At 42.5% G+C, this 20,073-nt stretch overlaps 1 protein-coding gene across 2 annotated transcripts in view; it reads left to right on the top strand.

The window, feature by feature from the left end:
- The first annotated feature begins 725 nt into the window (after nt 1–725).
- Nucleotides 726–20,073, top strand: part of LOC146185041 (ras-related protein Rab-21-like) — a 28,247-nt gene continuing 8,899 nt past the window's right edge. The window contains exons 1-6 of one of the 2 annotated variants that reach the window (XM_084606032.1): nt 726–1,074; nt 1,925–2,021; nt 4,852–4,921; nt 8,448–8,541; nt 14,847–15,002; nt 18,848–19,731. In XM_084606032.1, the coding sequence (XP_084462158.1) occupies nt 1,014–1,074; nt 1,925–2,021; nt 4,852–4,921; nt 8,448–8,541; nt 14,847–15,002; nt 18,848–18,936 (567 nt within the window). In that variant the 5' untranslated portion in view covers nt 726–1,013 and the 3' untranslated portion in view covers nt 18,937–19,731. Of the gene's footprint in view, nt 1,075–1,924; nt 2,022–4,851; nt 4,922–8,447; nt 8,542–14,846; nt 15,003–18,847; nt 19,732–20,073 lie in introns of those variants that run through there. The other variant, XM_084606031.1, reaches the window with a different exon arrangement.

Here is a 20,073-nt window from a genome sequence, read left to right as displayed (position 1 = left end):
CTCGCCGCCGGGAGGACCTCGCCGCCACCGCATACGATGGGAACATCCGACTTCTGATCGAGTCAGGCAAGTATCCTAAACAAATTTGGTATTAAAAAAAAATGCTAACGACAAAATGTTATTTCTGTGCGAAATTTGAGTTGCGAGGATTCCGCGGTTTAGTTGGAAGAAGCATGCTACAGCGCGCCGGTAATTGTCCAATGCGCTGTAGCATTCCCGCTTTCACTTGATTCCTGTATTCGCGGCTAGTGCGCTGCTTCCGATTCAACCGCTTCATTTTTTTTTTTTTCTGCTTGGTGTAATTTTATTATAAATTACATAATCAAAGCCATTTCTTACGTAGCATTCTTGAAAGTATAAATTGCGAGTTTCGCTTCGAGACCAGGACTTTGTGTTTGAATATCCCGCCAGTCACGAAATGATAAGACGCCGTTAGGTGGCATTGGTTGCAGCTATGGTAGCTACTGCAGTGCATGATAGCTACTGCTTCATGATAGCTACTGCTACCACCCCGTTTCAAAGGGGACGCTCCTATATTCCATCCATTCATCCATCCGTAGTGCAGCGTGCAGCCATGTGCAGCTAGCAAAGATAATTTTGTTACTTTTTCTTTAAGCAACGATCAGTAAATTTTTAAAACAAACCTTATTTTACTGCTAAACAGATGGTGGCATTTCTTTTTTTTTTTTTGCTTATTTGACTTGTTTTGGCTTTAGCTGCGAAGGGGAGCGTAGCCAAGTGTAGCCTAAACTAAACTACGAGACGAGGCCTTGTAAACCCAGTGTAAACTACCCAAAAAGCAAAACAAAACTATAACAGAACAGCTCAAGCAGCTGTTAGGGGTTTTTCCCTCCTCCTTGGTTCGCTGCATGGTTCGCTGCTGCACGCCACACACTCAAGTGTGTGATGCTTAGCGCGCTGTTGTCATTGCGACAAAGTGGAGCGCTTACCGCAGCACTTGTTCCTGACTATGACGTTGTCTTAGCAGGCTGCATTTCTAGCGTGCTGCAAAAATGACAACCGTTGAGGAGCCGAAGATAGTCGACGCCAAAGTTGTTTTGCTTGGAGCTCTGGGTCAGTTCTGTTTTGTTTCGTTGTACGCTTTTCTTTTGTTTTCGCGACTAAAAGTTTCTAGGATACCTTTGTTGCGCTTGCGTCTTTGTGTTTTTTTTTTGTTTTTTGTTGTTTTTTTTCGCCGCGAAGTGTGCTTCATGGTGGTGTGCTTGTGCACCAGCTCTCTTGGACATAGCTTTGCGGCTTTGCTTCCGTGCTGACTGCACGTGTGGCGATCACCTTCACCCGTTCGATATCCGATTAGCGCTCTCCGTAGAGCTGAAAGACACTGCAAACATTGCACGCGCTGATACTGAAACTACTGGTACAAAGTGCCTTTAAAAGTGCAGTGTCACCAAGTGCATTAGAAACATCCACGTTTACGATTTGCTAGCGACGCATTTAGGTCTGATAGCCCACTGTTCTGCACAGCCTTTTCATTTTATTTTTTTCTACGTGCTAAAATAACAGCATACCCAAGGATGAGGGCACACACACTATACGCTGACGACCAGACTTACTACCTGACCGGATATGGGGATTTTTCGCTCATTTGCAGAACGCCTGAGCTTTTTAGGGTGGGGACTATACTTCCGCGCACCTCACGAGATTTGGAGCAATGCTGATTCTTTACCAGCCAGAGGGCATAATGCAGAAGCTAGACAGCTGGTCTTTATATCTTGTATTGGGCATTAGGGCTGTATCTGCGAGCACATTGTTTCTCCCCACTCCTTTTTTTTTTAATGCGGTCTATTGGAGAAGCTGGCAGCTAGAAGTTAAAACATTTCTTGAAATGGGGTTATATTGCAGTGCATCATTTGTTATGTTGCTTCTCAAGCCTGGGGTTTAACATATATGCCTTGCTTTCCAGGCGTTGGGAAGACAAGCATTATCACAAGGTACTCGCAGAAAAAATTCCTTGGTGCAACATCACCAACAATTGGGGCGTCTTTCACGACACTCAGAGTGTGAGTCCATGTTCACTGTTCCACGTACTTTCCACCTTTCAGCTAGATATTTCAAGCCTCCAAACAGCTATTCCACTCCCTTCTTGGTTTTTTTTACAAATTCAAGGTATAACAACTCTGACCTTGCTGTCACAGTCTTGTCCGTATACCCTGAAGACAATTTCTCATAGCTGGTAAATTTTCAAATGAACCTGCATGAATCCGTTGGATCAACTTATTACCCTATTTCATTTTTGAGCTGAAAATTGCTTTCCGCACGAGCTTCTCTCCATGAAAATCTATTACATTGAAGACATAATTGGTCTGGCAAATTATTTGAGAGCTCACAAAACAGTCATTTATTGCTCAATATTTTGGCCATTGCAGGCACAAGATATTCAGCTACTACACTTCGGGCACTTCTACATTTTCTCTACTTGCCAGTGCTACTTCATAATGTGCAGTTTACATCACCGTCATATATAGTTCTGCAGCTACAAAGCAGCCCATGGTTTCTGGGCGAAGTACTCGTGCCCACTGTCTTTGTAGGTTTATAGGGCTTTATGGGGTAACGCAGAGTGCCTACCTTCGTCATGTAATTTTTATCTGTGAGATAGCTCATGTTTAACTTTAAACTTACGTGTTGTAACTTCTAGTGATCAATGCCAAGAACCAAGCTGAGCTAGCTGTGGCAGATAACAAATTGGCAATGTAGAAACATAATGGGTTTTCCACTCGACCTGTTTCTATATCATTGTGCCCTTCGTCATGTCACTCTGGTCATTACTGACCAGCACTGGAAAAGTTCAATTTCTTACAAATCCAATAGTACAGTGCAATACCAGTAATTTTTTATGACCATGGCTTATGCACATAGCACTGAACAGCACTGTTGCATCTTATCACTTGTTTTTACAGTCCCTGCATATTGTGCTTACTTTTGTGCCCACAGAAATTTTTATAAAATCTTGGTTTACATAGTATAATCAGAAATAAAAGGCTTGGGATCAGCACAAATGGCACATTATAGAACAAACCTAAAGTTTTATTTTTCTCAGCTCTTTGCTTGAATCTTATTTAGAATGTGCCATGGTGGTTAGTTATGTCTCTTTGCTGCTCCGGACAAGTTTGTGGTAGCTGCAAATTTGATTGTTATGAAATGCAGAAACATTAACATGCTAAACTTTGCATGCACTTCAAAGGGCCCTATATTGTTATCACTAATCCCTAGTTCCCCTCTAAATATAGCCCTATGTAGTCATTTCCCCTCTATAACAGCCCTTGTAGGCTATGTCCTACCTTAACATATGAGAGTCCACCACCAAAAGTGTTTAATGTGCGTCCTAGCAGACATGAACATACAAAAAGAGCCGGCAGTCACTTGTGCAAAGGAAAGCATAGGCTATGTTTATTTTTTCTTTGTGTTCATAATTATTTCACATTGATCAATGCAAAGAAAAACATCCCTATTCTTTCCTTTGTATCAGTAGCTGCTGGCTTCCTCCCCAGGCACATTGTAACAAAGCCCTTCATTTTCCTTACATTTGTTTGTTGACAACAGGCATGAAGTCACTTTAGTGCAGAACATTTATGTCAAGACCTGTTAAAGCAAATGTTAATGTTCTTGGGGCCTTGGAAAAGGGCATTCATTGCAAGAAGAAGCAATAGATTTGGACAAGACATACAATGGTGGCCTGTGGTTTCATTGAGTGAAAAAGGGGATACTCAGGACATGGAGATCTAGTCACGGGCAACAGAGGCAGGTAAAGTCATTTTGTCCTTTAGTGGACTCGCGCTTAATGACTGTGAGAGCAGAGCTTCTCTGCAGAGCTTGCATTCATGTCGTCTTCTGCAGTTTGTGTCGATGGATCCCCACCTTTTTTTTCCCTAAAAGAAACAGTTCATCTGCATTTTTACATTCTGCTTTAAATCTTGAGGTTTATGATAACAGGTTCTAAACCACCATTTATATCATGTTTAACCTTTGTTTTACTTCCTTTCTCTCTAAGCATTCCTAGCTCACTGGAAGGTATGATGGCGACATATGCGATGCTGCGAATTCTGCTTCTAGATATGCAATGACCACCACCTTAGTGGCACAAAGCGTGGGGAGGAGTTCAAGCACATTCTTCATTTTCAAATTTTGCCCCGCCGCGGTGGGGCAATTGTTTAAGATGCCCGAACACTGTGCCGGAGTATACACGGGTTCGAACCCTACCGGCGGCATCTACGTTTCAATGGAAGCGAAAAGCAAGGTGCCCTTGTGCTGTGCGATGCCAGTGCACGTTAAAGAACCCCAGGTGGTCGAAATTTCCAGAGTCCTCCACTACGGTGAATCTCATAGCCTGAGTCGTTTTGGGACGTTAAACCCCATTAACCGAACCAAACCTTTTCAACTTCCTTCAAGTGCACAATTGCTTATGTCATATCTCTTTCTGGAAATAAAAGCTATAAAAGCTATTTCAGAAAGGCTGGCATAAAAGTTTTGTTACCCCATAAAAGCTCACAAGGATAAAAGAAGCAAATATGTGATACACCAAAAATGTTTCAAACATTGTTTTTATAGCACTCTATTATAGGCATGTTATATGTCATGCAAATAGCTTTATAGCCCCCTAGTTGCACTGCAAATTTGTTTCTTCTGTGATACTAATGCTTATTCTTGGTAGAGGAAGGAACATATAATTGGAAGGGGTAAAGAGAGAGAGAGAAAAAAAAATTAAGAGATGGCAAGGTGTTGCTGGTTTTTAATAGTGCCCCTTCTCTTTTTTTTTTCTTTTGTGAAACTTTATTGACTCTACTTGTTTAGTGTGTGTCTTGAATTTTTTTTTCTTCACTTTTATTGTTCTAGGAATGTAGGAAATGACAGGGTGAAGATACAGCTTTGGGACACAGCAGGCCAAGAGAGATTCAGGGCAATGGTAAGGCTTTCCTTTTCAGCTGCAGTAAATGAACATTCATTAAGATTTAAAAACATCTTTTGGTGGTACATGGTCTAGAGCAGATGCATATTATCTCTGTTGGGGAAATTATATACTTTGCTGCTGCAATGCTGCCCTGTGATAAAATCGTGTTGCTAGCAATTTGTACAGCTACTCTGGCATGTGCGTAGTGGGAAATCTCTTCCTTCTTTGAAATCTGCACACGGAAATATATGTAGATATATTTCCTTTTTTCTTTTTTTTTTTTGGGGGGGGGGGGATGGCATGCCTGTTTCCCGTTGAGTCATTGATAAGTTCTGGCTTCCGCTCTGTCGCAAACCCTGCAATATCTATTTGTTCAGCTCTTACAGATATCATCCTTGTGGCTGAATGTCGGAGCAGGGCAGTTTCCTGTATTATTATTGTGTGTTAACTTGAAATATACAGGTTTTTTTTCACGTAACTAAAGCCAAAATTTAGAAAAATTCTTTGTCTACCCTTTAACTAATTGTCTAATTGCATTTAATTACTGAGCTTTTTGAATATTCACTGCGAACTCCAAGCAATATTTGCAAAATTATAGAGCACATTGACAAATTTCTTGATAAATTGATTTTTTTTTTTTTTCCATTATGGTGATAGACCACAAAATATTTTTAAATGAAACAAGTTACATTATGGAATGTTTGTGCATAGCTATTGGGCTGCTGTCAAACGTGCGATTGATGATTAAGGTCGACTGCAGTGTGACTGTGACCTTGGGGAATTGACAGGGCATTAAGGCTGAGCTACATGTACGCGAAAACTCGCGCGAATGCGAACTTGATGGCGGCGCGCGAAGAGTTCTTGCGAACAGAAATGCATGTGTTGCTTCGCTCGTCGCTCGGATCTGCCAAAATAGAAAATTTCGCCCGTTCGCCCGGAAGTGCATGCATGATCAGCCAATAGCATGAACATGAAGCCTACATCACTGCCGCTCATTGCGCACGCTTTCTTTTTACTGCAATGTTGCACTGTGATTGTGCATTGCCGCATAAATTTCACGCTTTGTAGAAACAACGGTAAATTGGCCAAGGATTCAACTAACGTCTAATGGCAACCAAAAAAAGACAAAAGGTCACATGACCATTAACACATGTGAAATGCTTCATACTCAATGCGGTGTGTTTAAAATGTCTTTTGTTTTGCATGGTGTCGTAAAAAATTCAATTCTTGCAATTGTTATGACTGCTGTTGCATTTACCTAGTGCTTTTTTGTAGTCTAATTATTTCTCCATTGATTGTTTACTCACTGCTTAGGCGTGACTTTCTCTGCTGTGAAATGCCGTCATATGCAGGGGCAGCCGCCCCGTCAAGCTGCTCTTCGAAGCAGCTTTTTAGCGGCTGCTCCGTTCCTTTCCTTGTAGTAAAGGAAAAATAAAGTATTATTATTATATTATTATATTTGTAAATAGTTCTGTGGTGTATCATGCCAGCAACACAGAGCGTCGTCGCCGTTTCGCGTTGTTGTCTGTTCGCGCTGTTGCGTGCATGTATGTTTCCCAGTAGGCAAGTATATAACAGTTGTGTCTTACCTGTACTCACCTATGGGGCTGAAACATGGAGGCTAATGAAAAGGGTTCTACTTAAGTTGAGGACAACGCAGAGGGCTATGGAGTGCAAAATGGTAGGTGTGACATTAAGAGATGGGAAGCGTGCCGTGTGGGTCAGAGAAATAACTCGAGGTAATTACATTCTAGAGGAAATCAAAAAGAAGAAATGGGCATGGGCAGGGCATGTATTACATAGAAAGGACAACAGATGGTCACCTAGGGTAACAAATTGGATTTCAAGGGAAGGAAAGCGTAGCAGACTAGCAGAGGACAACAGAAAGTTAGGTGGATGGATGATGTTAAGAAGTTCATAGGGTTAAAGTGGATGCAGCTAGCACAGGACCGGGTTAATTAGAGGAACATGGGAGAGGCCTTCGCTCTGCAGTGGGTATTATCCGGCTGATGATGAGAGTAAAATAATATAAAATCACAATTAGCACATTAAAAAGTTGAAAAAAGTAAAAATTACAAAATCGTCACGGCAGCGCTAATGCTTTCGCATTCTCCCAGTGCAGTTTCTGCAGCGACTTCTAATTTTTTTCTCGACCTGCCATTTCATAATCGCTATCACTTATGCACTGCACTATGAAGAGATGGCTGGGTTTTTCTTTGGGAGCACTAACAGTGCACATAGAAGACCCCACTTACAAGACCCGCTCTTTGCCAATGAGGGGAGAAAACTTTGAATTAGTCTAGTTAGTGGCTTACCAGCAATGCTGTTCTGAAATAGTTATTTCCTTTTTGCTCAACTGAAGTGAAAAAATAAAACTTACTTTTGGAGACTGAAGTTTCCAGGACTGACAAGAAACTGTCTGGGCCCATGTTGGCTGTGCTTGTCAATGACCACCTAATGTAATTTGTTTTCTACCATAATTTTGCCTGTTCCCAAGGACGTGGGATCGAATCCCGACCTCGGCGGCCGCTTTTCGATGGAGGCGAAAAGGAAGGCGCCCGTGTGCTGTGCGATGTCAGTGCACGTTAAAGAACCCCAGGTGGTCTAAATTTTCGGAATCCTCCACTACGGCGTCTCTCATAGCCTGAGTTGCTTTGGGACATTAAACCCTACAAACCAAACCAAACCATAATTTTGCTTTACAACTCTGCCCATGACCCCATGGTCATAGTAAACATAGATCACAACATGCAATCCTCCAGCACTCAGTAAAAACTTGTACACTTAGAATAGGTTAATTCATGCAGTGGTCTATGTTTAACGATTTCTTACGCATAATTTCAAAGTATAAATATGCTAATAAAATTTGATGTCTCTGCCCCTTTGACTACTATTCATTATAGCATGAGATTCTGACTTCCACCTCCACAAGTGTTGTCTTAAGCCCTAGGCTTCAATTGCAGCTAATACCAGGAGACCTCTGTTCCCATTTGTAGAATGTTTGTCTGTTGCAATTGCACTCATCTCTTAGTTTTTTGTTAATTTTTCCTCGTAATTATGCATCAAGAAGTAACAAATTAGCTGCAAAGGTTTCTTTGATTTGCACTTGGCCTCGTTAACCCCTTTCTCGCAATTATTTCAGGAGTTAGTGGCTAATGAGTGTCAGCTATCTGCACAAACTGCATTCCTCCATGCGATCGAGATTTCGGAAGCCCTCCTCTACGGCGTCCCTCATAGCTTGAGTCACTTTGAGATGTTAAACTCTGCAAACTAAACCAAACTTTGGTTGGGAGTACTATGGGCCACACTAGTCCAAGTGACTCTTCTGGGATGCCCAAGGCATTGTAGCCTGAAATCCAGATGTGTTAACTTGCCATGCTAAAGGCATTTGGAAGTTGGAATCACTTTAGCTGACCTCACTATTTTTTTTTTCTCATTTAAACTTTTACTTGCCTGTCTGTGTTTTATTTATCTACATAGTACTTGCTGCACAACTGTGCTTTCAAATATTTTTCGTTTTTTTTTTTTTTTTTTTTTACAGGCTCCACTGTATTACAGAAAAGCCAATGCTGCAATTCTTGCATATGACATAACTTCATCTAGCAGCTATGAAGCCATGAAGCAGTGGGCAATAGGTAAGGACGGTCCTTCTGCATCTTCGGTTGTAGTAAAATGGCTTTGGGTACTTTCGACATAGATGTGGAATGACATGAGAATAAGGAACTGGCAGTGCACGGGCTACTATATGGCACCCCCATATGGTCAGAAATCACATGTATTTTGACAGGAGTTGTTTTTTATCTATAGCAGCGGATATGCAGTAATTGATGATGCAAAAATGTGCAGATATGTTTCCAAGATAAAATGTCGGCATTAAAAAAAGAAACAGTGGCGAGAAATAAATTTGTCTAGCCATAGATAAAAAGTAAGTTATAGTTAATTCAAAGAGTAAATTGTATAGTTATCAAACAAAGGAGAAAATAAAAGAAGCAACAGGCCAGCAACATGCACTTTAACTCGCTTAGGCAAGTTGGATTAGACCTAAGTCTTAGAATAAATATGTCAGAATAACTATCTTGTTGTGAAAGATGCAAGTGTCTCATGCTTTCAACACGCTTAAAAGAAATGTTAAAGCACCAGACATTTTACAGAAACAAAACCTCGTATTGGAAAGGAAGAAAAGGTTAACGTGGCAGTAATCCACAAGCAGTCAGAGGCACCTCGGATTATGAAGATAGCAGCAATGAAAGTGCAGCTCTACCATCATGGAAACCAGGAATTGACACTTCTTTAGATGCTTGTGTGTTTTCACACTGCGGCTGACATTTTAGGTGCACAGCCAATGTGGGTACCCTTACACACATACCTCTAGTGCACAGGGTAGGCCCCATACCTCCGGTGCATAATAGCAGATATTTGTGACTTTTTTTTCCAGGGTCTGCTAGATGTAAAGCAATCACGCTGGTATTGTAATCAGCCCTCTATGCTTTCTTGCTGAGCTAGAACTATTGTTTCAAAGAAGTTTATTTTTTGTTTCTTTTTACTCAATGCCTAATTTTCAGGGCAGAATGGGCTATAAACTGCCCCTGCAACAAAATCCGGCATCGTTTCCGTAATTCTGGTTCAGTAGACAGTCCTTTATGGTTGTTAGGTACCGGCCAGAAAGGATAATAATAATAATTGGGTCACAAGAAGGGAAAGGTGCAGTATCTGTCACACTAGTTTCTGTGGACACCTTAGCTGTGCAGTAAGGGAAAGGAGGAAGGTGGGAATGAAAGTTTAGAGATAGAGGAGCTGTAGTGGAGGGCTGCATGGTAATATCGACCACCTAGGGATCTTTAATGTGCATTGGCATCGCACGGACACTTCGTCGTGTCGCCTCCATCGAAATGCAGCTGCCAGCGACCGGGATCAAACCCGGGCACTCTGGCACAGTAGTTGGGCATCTTAACCGCTACACCACCGCAGCGGGACTAGGCTAAAAAGAATGATTCTATTATGTGTGGTTCCTGAACAAAAGGATCGCTTGTTGCAAAATTTGTTTTCATATGATTGGCTTTTAAGTAAGAAAAAGCGAAATAGCCACCAGCTTGGCATTTATCTTGACAATCGTTATTTCTCTTGTTTGTTTGCTCCCTTGATTTTCGGGCCTCTATTGGGATAACTGTATAGCCGTTTCCTCGAGATTAGGCCATTGGCTCAAGCAACCATTGCACTGTGTAGAACCTCGGTGAAACACCAGATAGCATGAAAATGTCCTCTCAGGTGATGCTGCCTTGTTTGAAAAAAGAGGGCACGACATTGATCCTGGATGTTTTTACTCTTGGAAACCAGTAAGCACATCCTTCGCAGCCCAGTCCCCCAAGGAAAATGAAGACTAATTTACACTTTGTTTCTTCTCATGGAGGCATTCCTTTTTCTTTCTCAGCCGTTGTATAGTCATAGTCAGGAAGCCACCTTTAGCGCATCTGTGCATGCAGCCGACAACGAGAGTTTTGAATAATGAAGACTATTGGAAAATGGTCACTATCATATAGAAACAGTACCCTGTGTCAGATGGCATTGCCAGAATTCAACATCATAAGGGTCAGAATAGGCTGGTTAGTGCAAAATGAGTGTTTCTAAAACCACTTGTTCAGCATTAGTAGTTCTAGTAACAGTCGCTCGCGAACCCCAGGGCTGGGGAAAAAAGATATAGGTACATTGAGAGAAACCGTGCTGAAGCAATCCAGCAGTAAACAATGCATTTCAAGCAAATTGAATATATTCTGGAACGAAATCTTCTTAAAACAAAATGCTAGGTAGTAGCTTTCTTTGTTGCCAAATGAACCCTAACAAGCTCTTTAAACTTGGAGGTGATCAGTGTACCAGTCTTGTTTTTTTTTTTTTTATCTGTGTCTTTTTTTTTTACCAACACAATAGGGTTACACGTTGCACACAGTTGTAAATTAGGGCTATGTTAGTCACCAGCCAGGTTTTGGAAATGTAACTTTTGGGGTTCAAATATTGTTGGCATGAAAGTGAGACATTGCATCCGATTCAAGAAAAAGTGAAAATTTCATATTATGAAAACAGTTTTTTTTTTTAATTGCACCTACCCTTTGTCCTGCAAGGTAATGGCCCTAATGAGGTGATGAGTCTGTATAAGGCACTTAGCTATTAGCCAAAACTTGAGAAGGTAATGGAGGCTTGCACTGTGGGTCTCAAGTACCAGAGTAATGCATCGAAACACGCAGCTAATTACTCAGTCCAACAATTATATAGTCGTGCTATTCTCCAAGCTTCTGCAGGCTCTTAATTCTCTATTGTGACGCATTGTTAACTCATATTGAACAGTCAGCAAAATGTTGATTACACCACAAAAATACTGCCCTTTTTCGGCTAAAGCAAAGTACTCCGATTAGTTTCAGTTATGATGAAGACTCCAGCCACTAATGATATTTAAAGTGATGTTTTTCAAAGATTCATCTTAGTTTTGGTTTCATAGTGATATATTCATTTTCAACACAGTTCTTGGCTTGAATATACCCTGTACCCTGCTGTGCATAAGAATGCTGGGATAGGATGTGAAGCATGAGAAGGAAACAGTTCGTTAGTTATATTTGGAGCAATGTAGGCAAACAAGTATGTTGATGGTATCAGGAAGACTTTGAATCGAATTGCTTATTCATTTCAAACCTCCAAAATCAATTGCAGATCTTCCTGATATCATGGACATAGGTCATTCATGCTTCACGTCTCATCACCACATTCTTATGCCATATCTAAAATTGAGATACATCTGCCTTCTGTTAAGCATTTGATGCAAACAGGAAAATAAAAATATATACTGCTGCTTCTCAACTTTAACAAAAGTTTCTGGGGCAACCTTTTTACACATTTCCTAAACTGTAGGGCATTAGTGAGTCATGTGTCATGTACCAGCTATTCTGCTTTGAATACTAGGTTCTTAAGAGTGGAGAGGAAAATTTTTATTCTCTTGGGGATTTCATAACAGATTCCACTGGGGATTCTATTAAATAGGTTTGGTTTGGTTTGTTAAGTTTAACATCCCAAAGCAACTAAGGCTATGAGAGATGCCGTAGGGGAAGGCTCCGGAAATTTTGACCACCTGGGGTTCTGCACTGACATGGGTGCCTAGTTTTTTGCCTCCTCAGAAAAATGGCCGCCGAGGCCAGGATTCGATCCCGCATCCTTGAGCACAGTAGTCAAGTGCCCTACCACTGCACCACCCCGGCCGGGTATTCTATTAAATATTAAAGCGAAAGCATATAATGGCTCATGCTCGTGGCCACGATCGTGTCCGTCAATCCATCCGTAATGCTTTAGTTTTATGATGTCATCAGTGCTGTAGTATGTCATACCTTGAAATAAATGATGACGTCATCAGTGCTGTAGTATATCATGCCTTGAAATTTATGATGACGTCATCAGTGTTATAGTATGTCGTACCTTGAAATAAATAATGACGTCATCAATGGTGCAGTATGTCGTGCCTTGAAATAATGATGGCGTCATCAGTAGTGTAGCATGTCGTACCTCGAAATAAATGATGACATCATCGGTGGTGTAGTATGTCATGCCTTGAGATTAATGATGACGTGGCCATGACTCTGCCCGTCCAGCCATTAACTAGTAATAGTTATGGCTAATGACTAACTAGTACTAATTAGTCATTAATCATAACTAACTGTCATGGCTAAATACAGATATGACTGTGGCGTCATCACATGGTGACATGATCAGCCGTAATGTTATGGTCTGATGCAACGTCATCATGACGTCACATCCGACAATGCCTAATAACCGGAAGTGATGTCACAATGACGTCACATCCGGTCATGACGTCACCAGGTGATTCACACATACACGAAGCTGACCCCGCCGGCCGTCCGATCCAGGCTTCCATGCGGTGCCTTTCATTTTGCGCTTCCTCGAATGCTGCACTACACAGCATACAGAAGCAGATGCAGTACAAAGTGTAGTTGAGTCTAATTGAAGTAGACTCCCCGCACCACTAAGCAGATGCAGTACAGTGTTTCAAATTCGTTTACAGGAAATAAAAGGCTCAGTATCTGTCACAGACTTTAGCCAGTAGTCACAACTATGGTGGTCTCGCACTGCGCATTCCAGGCATCCGTGTAGCGCCTTTTATTTGGCGCTTCCTGGAATGCCACACCGCACAGCATGCAGAAGCAGACGCGGTACAGCAGGCATCAGCGGCGTTTCAAATTGGTTTACAGAAAAGAAAAGGCGCAATATCTGTCACAATTCTCTGCGGACACTGCGGAAAAGGAGGAAGGTGGGAGTAAAAAAAGAGAGGCGCTGTAGTGGAGGGCTTCGGACCACCATGCAATAGCAGCGGTCCAAACTGCCCCCTAGAATTTTTTTCATTGGGAATTCCACTGGGTATCCTATTGAGGATGGCTAGCCTCCATGGTTGGTCAGAAGTTTGTGATGCACTAAACGACATGAAAAAAACATTAGCAGAGGTTTAGCATAGTTAAACATGTTATTCAGCGAAAGCTTCACAGCATGATTACGCATTGGTACATCTTTTTCATAGCCCGATTTAAATGGCATGAGTATGACGTGCTAAGTGCAGCATCGTCACCACTGGTGTCCATGGCTGACTTTGAGTTGAGGCGCAGTTGCTCCTCGTTCTTATACCCATCGATTGACATCATGACTATTTCCATCGCACGATGGCACAATGTGACATCACCCACGGGATTAATCACGTGCTCCACCACCTTCCACTCTCTCCTCACCTCCACCTTTGAAAAGTCAAAGGGTCAAAGTCATGACCTTGTGGTGCGACACCATGGTAGCCCACAAGGTTACACTTCAAGAGGTCAAATGTTTTAGGGATAGGAAGGCACTGTATGAACTAAGTGAAGAAACAGTGCTAACAGACAGGACGAGTGGAAAGGCGAGACAGACAAATGCGCTGCCCGTCTCGTCTTTCCACTCGTTCTGTCTGTCAGCGCTGTTTCTTCCCTTAGTTCAATATGAACCAACCAGCCTGACAAAGCCCTCTTTTTAAAGGCACTATATATTTATAGCCACACTTTGTCCGATGACTCCTTGAAGTTCAGTGGCTAGCCCACGCTGACATCGTACGTTGGTCTATAGGAAAAGAGAGGCACAGTATCTGTCACATTTTTTTGTAGACACCTGAGCCGCATAGCACCAGTATGTCGTCCTGCTCCTTAAATGTCAAATTGAAGCTCACGCGATGATCGGCTCTACCTAGCGTAGTGAAGCTTTTGCTTCAAAGTCACACCATGCAGTGTTTTGTGATCCCAAGTTCCTCACACAGAACAATATGCTCACGATGGAGGAGGTGATTGTAGCCGTTCATAACACTGGCCTTCAAGTTGTCAGCTTACTCAATGAGTGTGGTAAGAATGTACATACACCATTACACGACTGCTTCATTGAGTGTTGTACTTGCACTCATAAATCTTCATGCACCTAATGAATAGAATGCTATAAATGAAGTGCCAAGTGTTCCAGAGACAGATCTGCTGACATGGAGCTTAGAATTAAAACCACTGTGGAGCATATGTATGAGATGCAACGTTTTCCATGTATCATGGTGTGTAAGAGCACAGTAAAGAATACCAAGTAGCTGAAATTAATCTGGAACCCTTCACAAGGGTGTCTCCATAGGCATGATACAGCTTCAAGATGTTAAACCCCGTATTTACTGCCAAGAAACCTTTGCGACTTGGCGAAGTGTAAAAGATTTAGTAGGCACACGAAGCATGCAAGCAGCCCGAACACTGCAGCATTTTTTGCTTGAAGGCATCCTTTCATTAACTTCAAGCCCTCTTGATGAGGCTATCAGTGTACGGAGTTGCATTTGTTGGTAGCTTTCTGCTTTAAGTGAAGTGCTCAAACTAGCATTATGTGTCTTTGCTCGTGTACAACGCAGAACTGCGACGGAACGTGGAAGAGGCAATCGTCCTGGTCTTGGTGGGAAACAAGTGTGATCTAATGCAGCACCGTGTGGTCGACAAAGCTGTGGCACAGAAGTATGCTCGGGACATAGGAGGCCATTTCTTTGAATGCTCAGCTCTGAGCAATGAAGGTGGGATGACCGGTTTGTCCTCCTCAGCACCATTGCAATTTCATGGCTGTGAACTGCAGCAAATGTTTCCCCTCAGGTCTTAAGATGGATGGAGCAAGGCATATTTTTCTTTCACCTTGTAGGTTGTGTCCAGAAAATCTCAAAAATTGAATTCAACAAAACCAAAGTGGACGCAGCAGTGAAACTTCGCTCTTTACGTCTGTAATAGAGTCATAAGTTTGCTAAAATAGGTTCCAAGCAGTGACATCAGCCATTGGCTTGTATAGTAGAAACGGAATACGTCAGACTTAAGGCACTTGGTTGCATTTGTACTGCAGCCTCCATGAGCTTTGTACAGATGGCCGAATATTTACAAGGAGCAGGCACAGGGTTACCCTGACGACGAGGTTTATATTGTGTTATCAGCTGTAACCGTAAATTTGGCTGCTTTATTGGTTTAAGCTGAACAGTAGTTCAAGGACCGTTTGACTCAGTTTTACTAGTTCATCCAGCCTTTGCAGTGATGCACTGCAACATTGTACCTTGATCATATCGGCCTTTGAATGGCTGTCTTCTGAACCATCATGATTCAGATCACGAGATTGACCAAACACACACAGCCTTGTTTGGTTTTATTGTTCAGCCCAGAGAATAAAAGAGGGAAGAGCTCTACTAAAAAGGAGGGGTCGAAAGCTCTGAGATTATATGCAGGGGCCCCAAAGAATACTTGAAACCGATTGTTTCAAATAGTAGTGGACTTGGAGAGGAAGAGGTGCGAGTTCTGGTAACAGTGTAGTGTTATTAAATATTAGTGCACAATGCGAGATGTTAAGCTACTCAGTGAAAATGTGTGATGCTTGCATCTAGCACAGAGGTTAGATGATATCCGATTATGTAGTTGTACCAATAGCCAGGTACTCTGATTCAAACCTCGCCAATTGAACCTCGCCAGAGCTGCTGAGCCCAGTATCCCAACCACGCTAGCCACACTTGATGGAGGCAAAATTAAAAAGGCGTCTTTATATGAGCTATGTGGTGTCAGTGAATGCAAAAGAATACCAGGTTGAAATCAATCAGTAGCCCTCCACTAATGCCTCTCCATCCCTTGTAACCCATGTGCAGCTTTGGCAAATTAAAGCCACTCACCATGCCACACCATTAGGTATGTCTAATTTTGTTTTCCTGAGATATTGTCACAAGGTGAATTTGCTATGGTTGTAAAACCCTGACTTATTCGTGGCTGTTCTGGCAGCTGTAGTTTCTAAATTTTACATCAAGGTGCTTTTTTCGTGCTGAAAGCAACTCGAGATATACTTGCAAGCTTTTCTAACATATATTCATTAGTGCCAGCTTGAACACGTGAGTACTAGAAGTTCATGGCTTTTCATGGCAAGGTTCAGTCAGCCCCAGGATACGAAATAAACTACTCAGACATTATAAAATCAGGCAGCAACTTTGTGACAACAGTGTACTGGAACGTAACTTGAGGTTGGCTATATTAGAGAGAGATAAAGCAGTGTCCTACAGGGTGCTCAAGTGGACACAGTGTGCAAAGAACGATAATAATAAAGGCAGTCTTTATTCCCCCTCATTATGCAAGCAGTCCTCAATCACAAGTGCAGCACGATGATTTAGGGCTTTCTATTCGAGAAGCAGTAGGGATAATTAAAGTGGATACTTATGCTCATTATTATTGGCATGCCTGTCCAGCTTCATTTCACGTCGTCCAGTGGTTATTTTAAAATTTTGTTTTGCTTGCTGTGGCTTATCTTCAGGTTGCCACATTCACTTGCGGTCACTAATTTCATCTCACACTCTCATGCATGACACGGTGCCACAGACGTTGCCGGCGCACGACGCCACAGGGAATGTAGGTGGATAGCGCTAGGAAGTGGGGCACAAAAGGAGGTGACACAGAACGCTAATCACAAACCACACACAGTGCTCAAGTGCTCATGCTTATCTGATAATGAGATGTAGAAAACAAAAGCTGTAATGTTGGCAATTCCTACTCTGTCATATGCATTCTTGCATGGACAGCTTGCCCTTTGACCACAAAGTGGAGCAGAAAAATTTTTTTAGCATGGCGTGGGTGTGTGCCAGCTGTTTTTGAGGCTGCCGAAAAGTTTTTTTTTTTTCCTATTTCTTTTGTAGAAGAACAAAAATTTGAGTAACAAGAGGTGCTGAATTGCTGAATACTATGGCTGTCTTTATGCTACATAAGTAGCTCAAGCTATCATGAATCAGACACAACATTAAATCTGTTTATATTTTGCTACGAAGGAACCCGAATTTATTAAAAAAGTTATTTGTTTAACATTAAAAATTTGCATTCTTGGAAAGCCTGGAGGCTGATAGGGAATTTATAATTGTACTTGTTCCCAAAGCAAGTTAGAATGGAGAAGAATATCTTCATTGTTAAGTTGCAGGAGATGCCTTTTCTTAGTTTTTCAACTTTCGCGCATTGCAGTGAAATGTATGTGAGTGTGATATTGTTCTTGAATACTTGAAACGGGCTAGCCTTCTCTTGTTGTTGAAGATAGAATGAGGAAATGAGACGTCACTGATGCTGCCCATTGTACACTGTGAAAAGGATCGTTTGTCACAACAAATTGTAGTAAAACTGCACTGCCAGTGATACCCAAGTTGCATATTTTCTGAAGCCAGGGATATGTAATATTTGCAGATTGCAAAATCTTAACATTGATTTTGTTACTAAACAGTTCAAATAAATCCTGATTATTCCCTTTCCACTTGATATCATCACAAAAGGCAATCAAAGAAAGCATTCTTGAGGTTATGAGCACCTAAGTGTAACATATTTTCTGAAAGCTAATGAGATTCTCTATCAGAAGGCACCAAGTTACACCAACTGATTATTTTTTTTATAGCACGCAATTACGTCCATTTCTTTACATGCAAATATCAACTGGTGCCTTGTTTCTTGTTGCTGTGTCATTCATGCTGGCGTTTCATTTGAGCCCAGTTCTTTTCCTTGGTGAAATTTATATACTGTTCCCTTTTTTTTTTTTGCTTAAGCACTGCCACAGAGTCTGTATAGAAGTATTGGGAAAAGTTTCAGTAAAATAGATTTATTAGAGATATTGGTACAGGACCTCAAATGTCTTCAAAGTACTACATCCCTTCAGCGTTGACATACTTTTGCCAACTTTTTCATGACTTGGATGCCCCTTGGTAGGCGAATTCCTGAAAGGCTCTCGTGCATGCTCCTTTGATGGCACTTAGGGCCCCATGGGGGAGTTCTTTGAGGAAGGATACAGCTTTTGGAAATAGGAAATAGTATGCTGGTGCAAGTCGCGACAGTAAGGGGATTAGAGAATCGACGTGATGCTGTTTGTCATCAGGTAGTCGCTGACCTTAGTGCAGATGTAGTTGGTTGCATTGTCATGACGCAATTTTCATTGTCCATGTTTGTCTATAGCTGGTTTCACATGGTTGACCCTTCTCTTCAGTCTTCTTAGCACTTCTAGGTAAATAAAATTAGCTGGAGCTTGGCTTAAGTTAAGCCTGGTAGGTTGCGAAAGCAATAATAGCATGGCTACGCTATAGTTTCGTTGCCGTTCTTCTGTTTCCTGAACGTGTCATTGCCGCCTAGTTGCATTCCTATATTCTTGACTGGTGAGTGAATACGTCGACAAAGAGTCTTCACTTTTCAAAGCATCCATTACATTTCATTCGGAGTCGTCACCGGTCGAGGACGATTCAAGAGAAGCGCGACGCGCTCGTCTAGCTGCATCTTGAGCGCGCCGTTGAGCGAGACGCTGTTCCTGTTCTTCATCTGTCTCTGTAGCCCGCTGTCATTTCCTGGCTTCATCGAGGGCGTGACTTTTCTTTCTGTTTATCAGGATGCATCGCGACTGCCTCAGCTGTTGTTGCTGTTGTGGCTGTAAGAAGAAGGAAAAGAAAATGCATGGGCCTGCTACTGGCTCTGTAGCTGAGCCACCTCCGCTGCCTCGTGCGGACAGAAGAGAGAAAGTAGAGAAGAAAAGGAAGAGGGAGAGAAAGACGCGCGCCGCAACAGTCATCGTCCACCACCTAAGCGGTGACGGGTGCAATGACTGCCCACAACAGACAAAAATTCGGTGGCTGGCCAGTTCCTGCCGCAAACGGCGACGACCCACCAGTCCCAACCCCACAGGGCCAGCCACAGCCACCCTTCACCACCTCCCCGCCGCTACAGCTGAGCAAGCGCGAGCATTTATATACCCATCATTTTCCTCCTCTTCCTCTCAACTGCGAGAGAAAAGGTGACATCAGCGCCTCCACTCGGTAGCAGTGCGGCTCCAGCTGCAGTGCGCCGTGCCTCGGGTGGCGCCGACCGCCGCCACCCGACGACTCGACTTGGTAGCTCATCTGACGACTCGACTTGGTAGCTCATCTCTCGCAGCTGGTATGACGTCACAGTGACGTCATCATCTCATCCGCGGCGCGCCGTGCCTACCGACCGCTGCCACTCGACGACTCGACTTGGTAGGTCATCTCTCGCAGCTGGTGTGGCATCACAGCCATCTGGGGTCATTAAAGGTCAAACGTGCCTACCGACCTTGGCTACGCAAATCGCTGAAAATGGAAGTAGTATTGCTTTCGCAATAAAAGCGCCATTTACTGTCTGTCTATCTGGTACTAATTCGTAGTTGGCCACGCTCTTTGTATCGAAAAAATGAGCATAGCTCTGGATTTGCTCATTCGAGCCTTTTTTGGATGAGTTAATGCCGAAGTGTACCATTAGGAATTTTGCTGCTTTGTTTCCAGGTTGTAATCAAATATCTAAGTTTCGTCTTCCGTGATTGCGCTGTCCAAAAATCGGTCTCCAGTGTGTTTTAGAAAATCCTCACAAGCAGACACTCGCCTCTGCTTTTGCTTGTTCGTCAAGACCTTCTGGATAAGTTTAGCACAGACCTTTCGCGTCACCAAATTTTCTGTGATAATGTCATGTGATAATTGTCATGTTATCATTTGACAGCTGTGATAACAGTGATGTTATCAATGCCAGTTTCATCTGCCATCCCTCGCACATGTTAACGACTGTCTGAATTCACCCAGCACTTCATGCACACGTTGCATGTTGTCT

This window comes from Amblyomma maculatum, chromosome 6 (genome assembly GCF_055883805.1).
Source record: "Amblyomma maculatum isolate TAMU_Amacu chromosome 6, ASM5588380v1, whole genome shotgun sequence".
Taxonomy (NCBI): Eukaryota; Metazoa; Arthropoda; class Arachnida; order Ixodida; family Ixodidae; genus Amblyomma; species Amblyomma maculatum.
The sequence above is the reverse complement of the archived record's forward strand: the minus strand, read 5'-3'. Positions and strand labels throughout refer to the sequence as shown.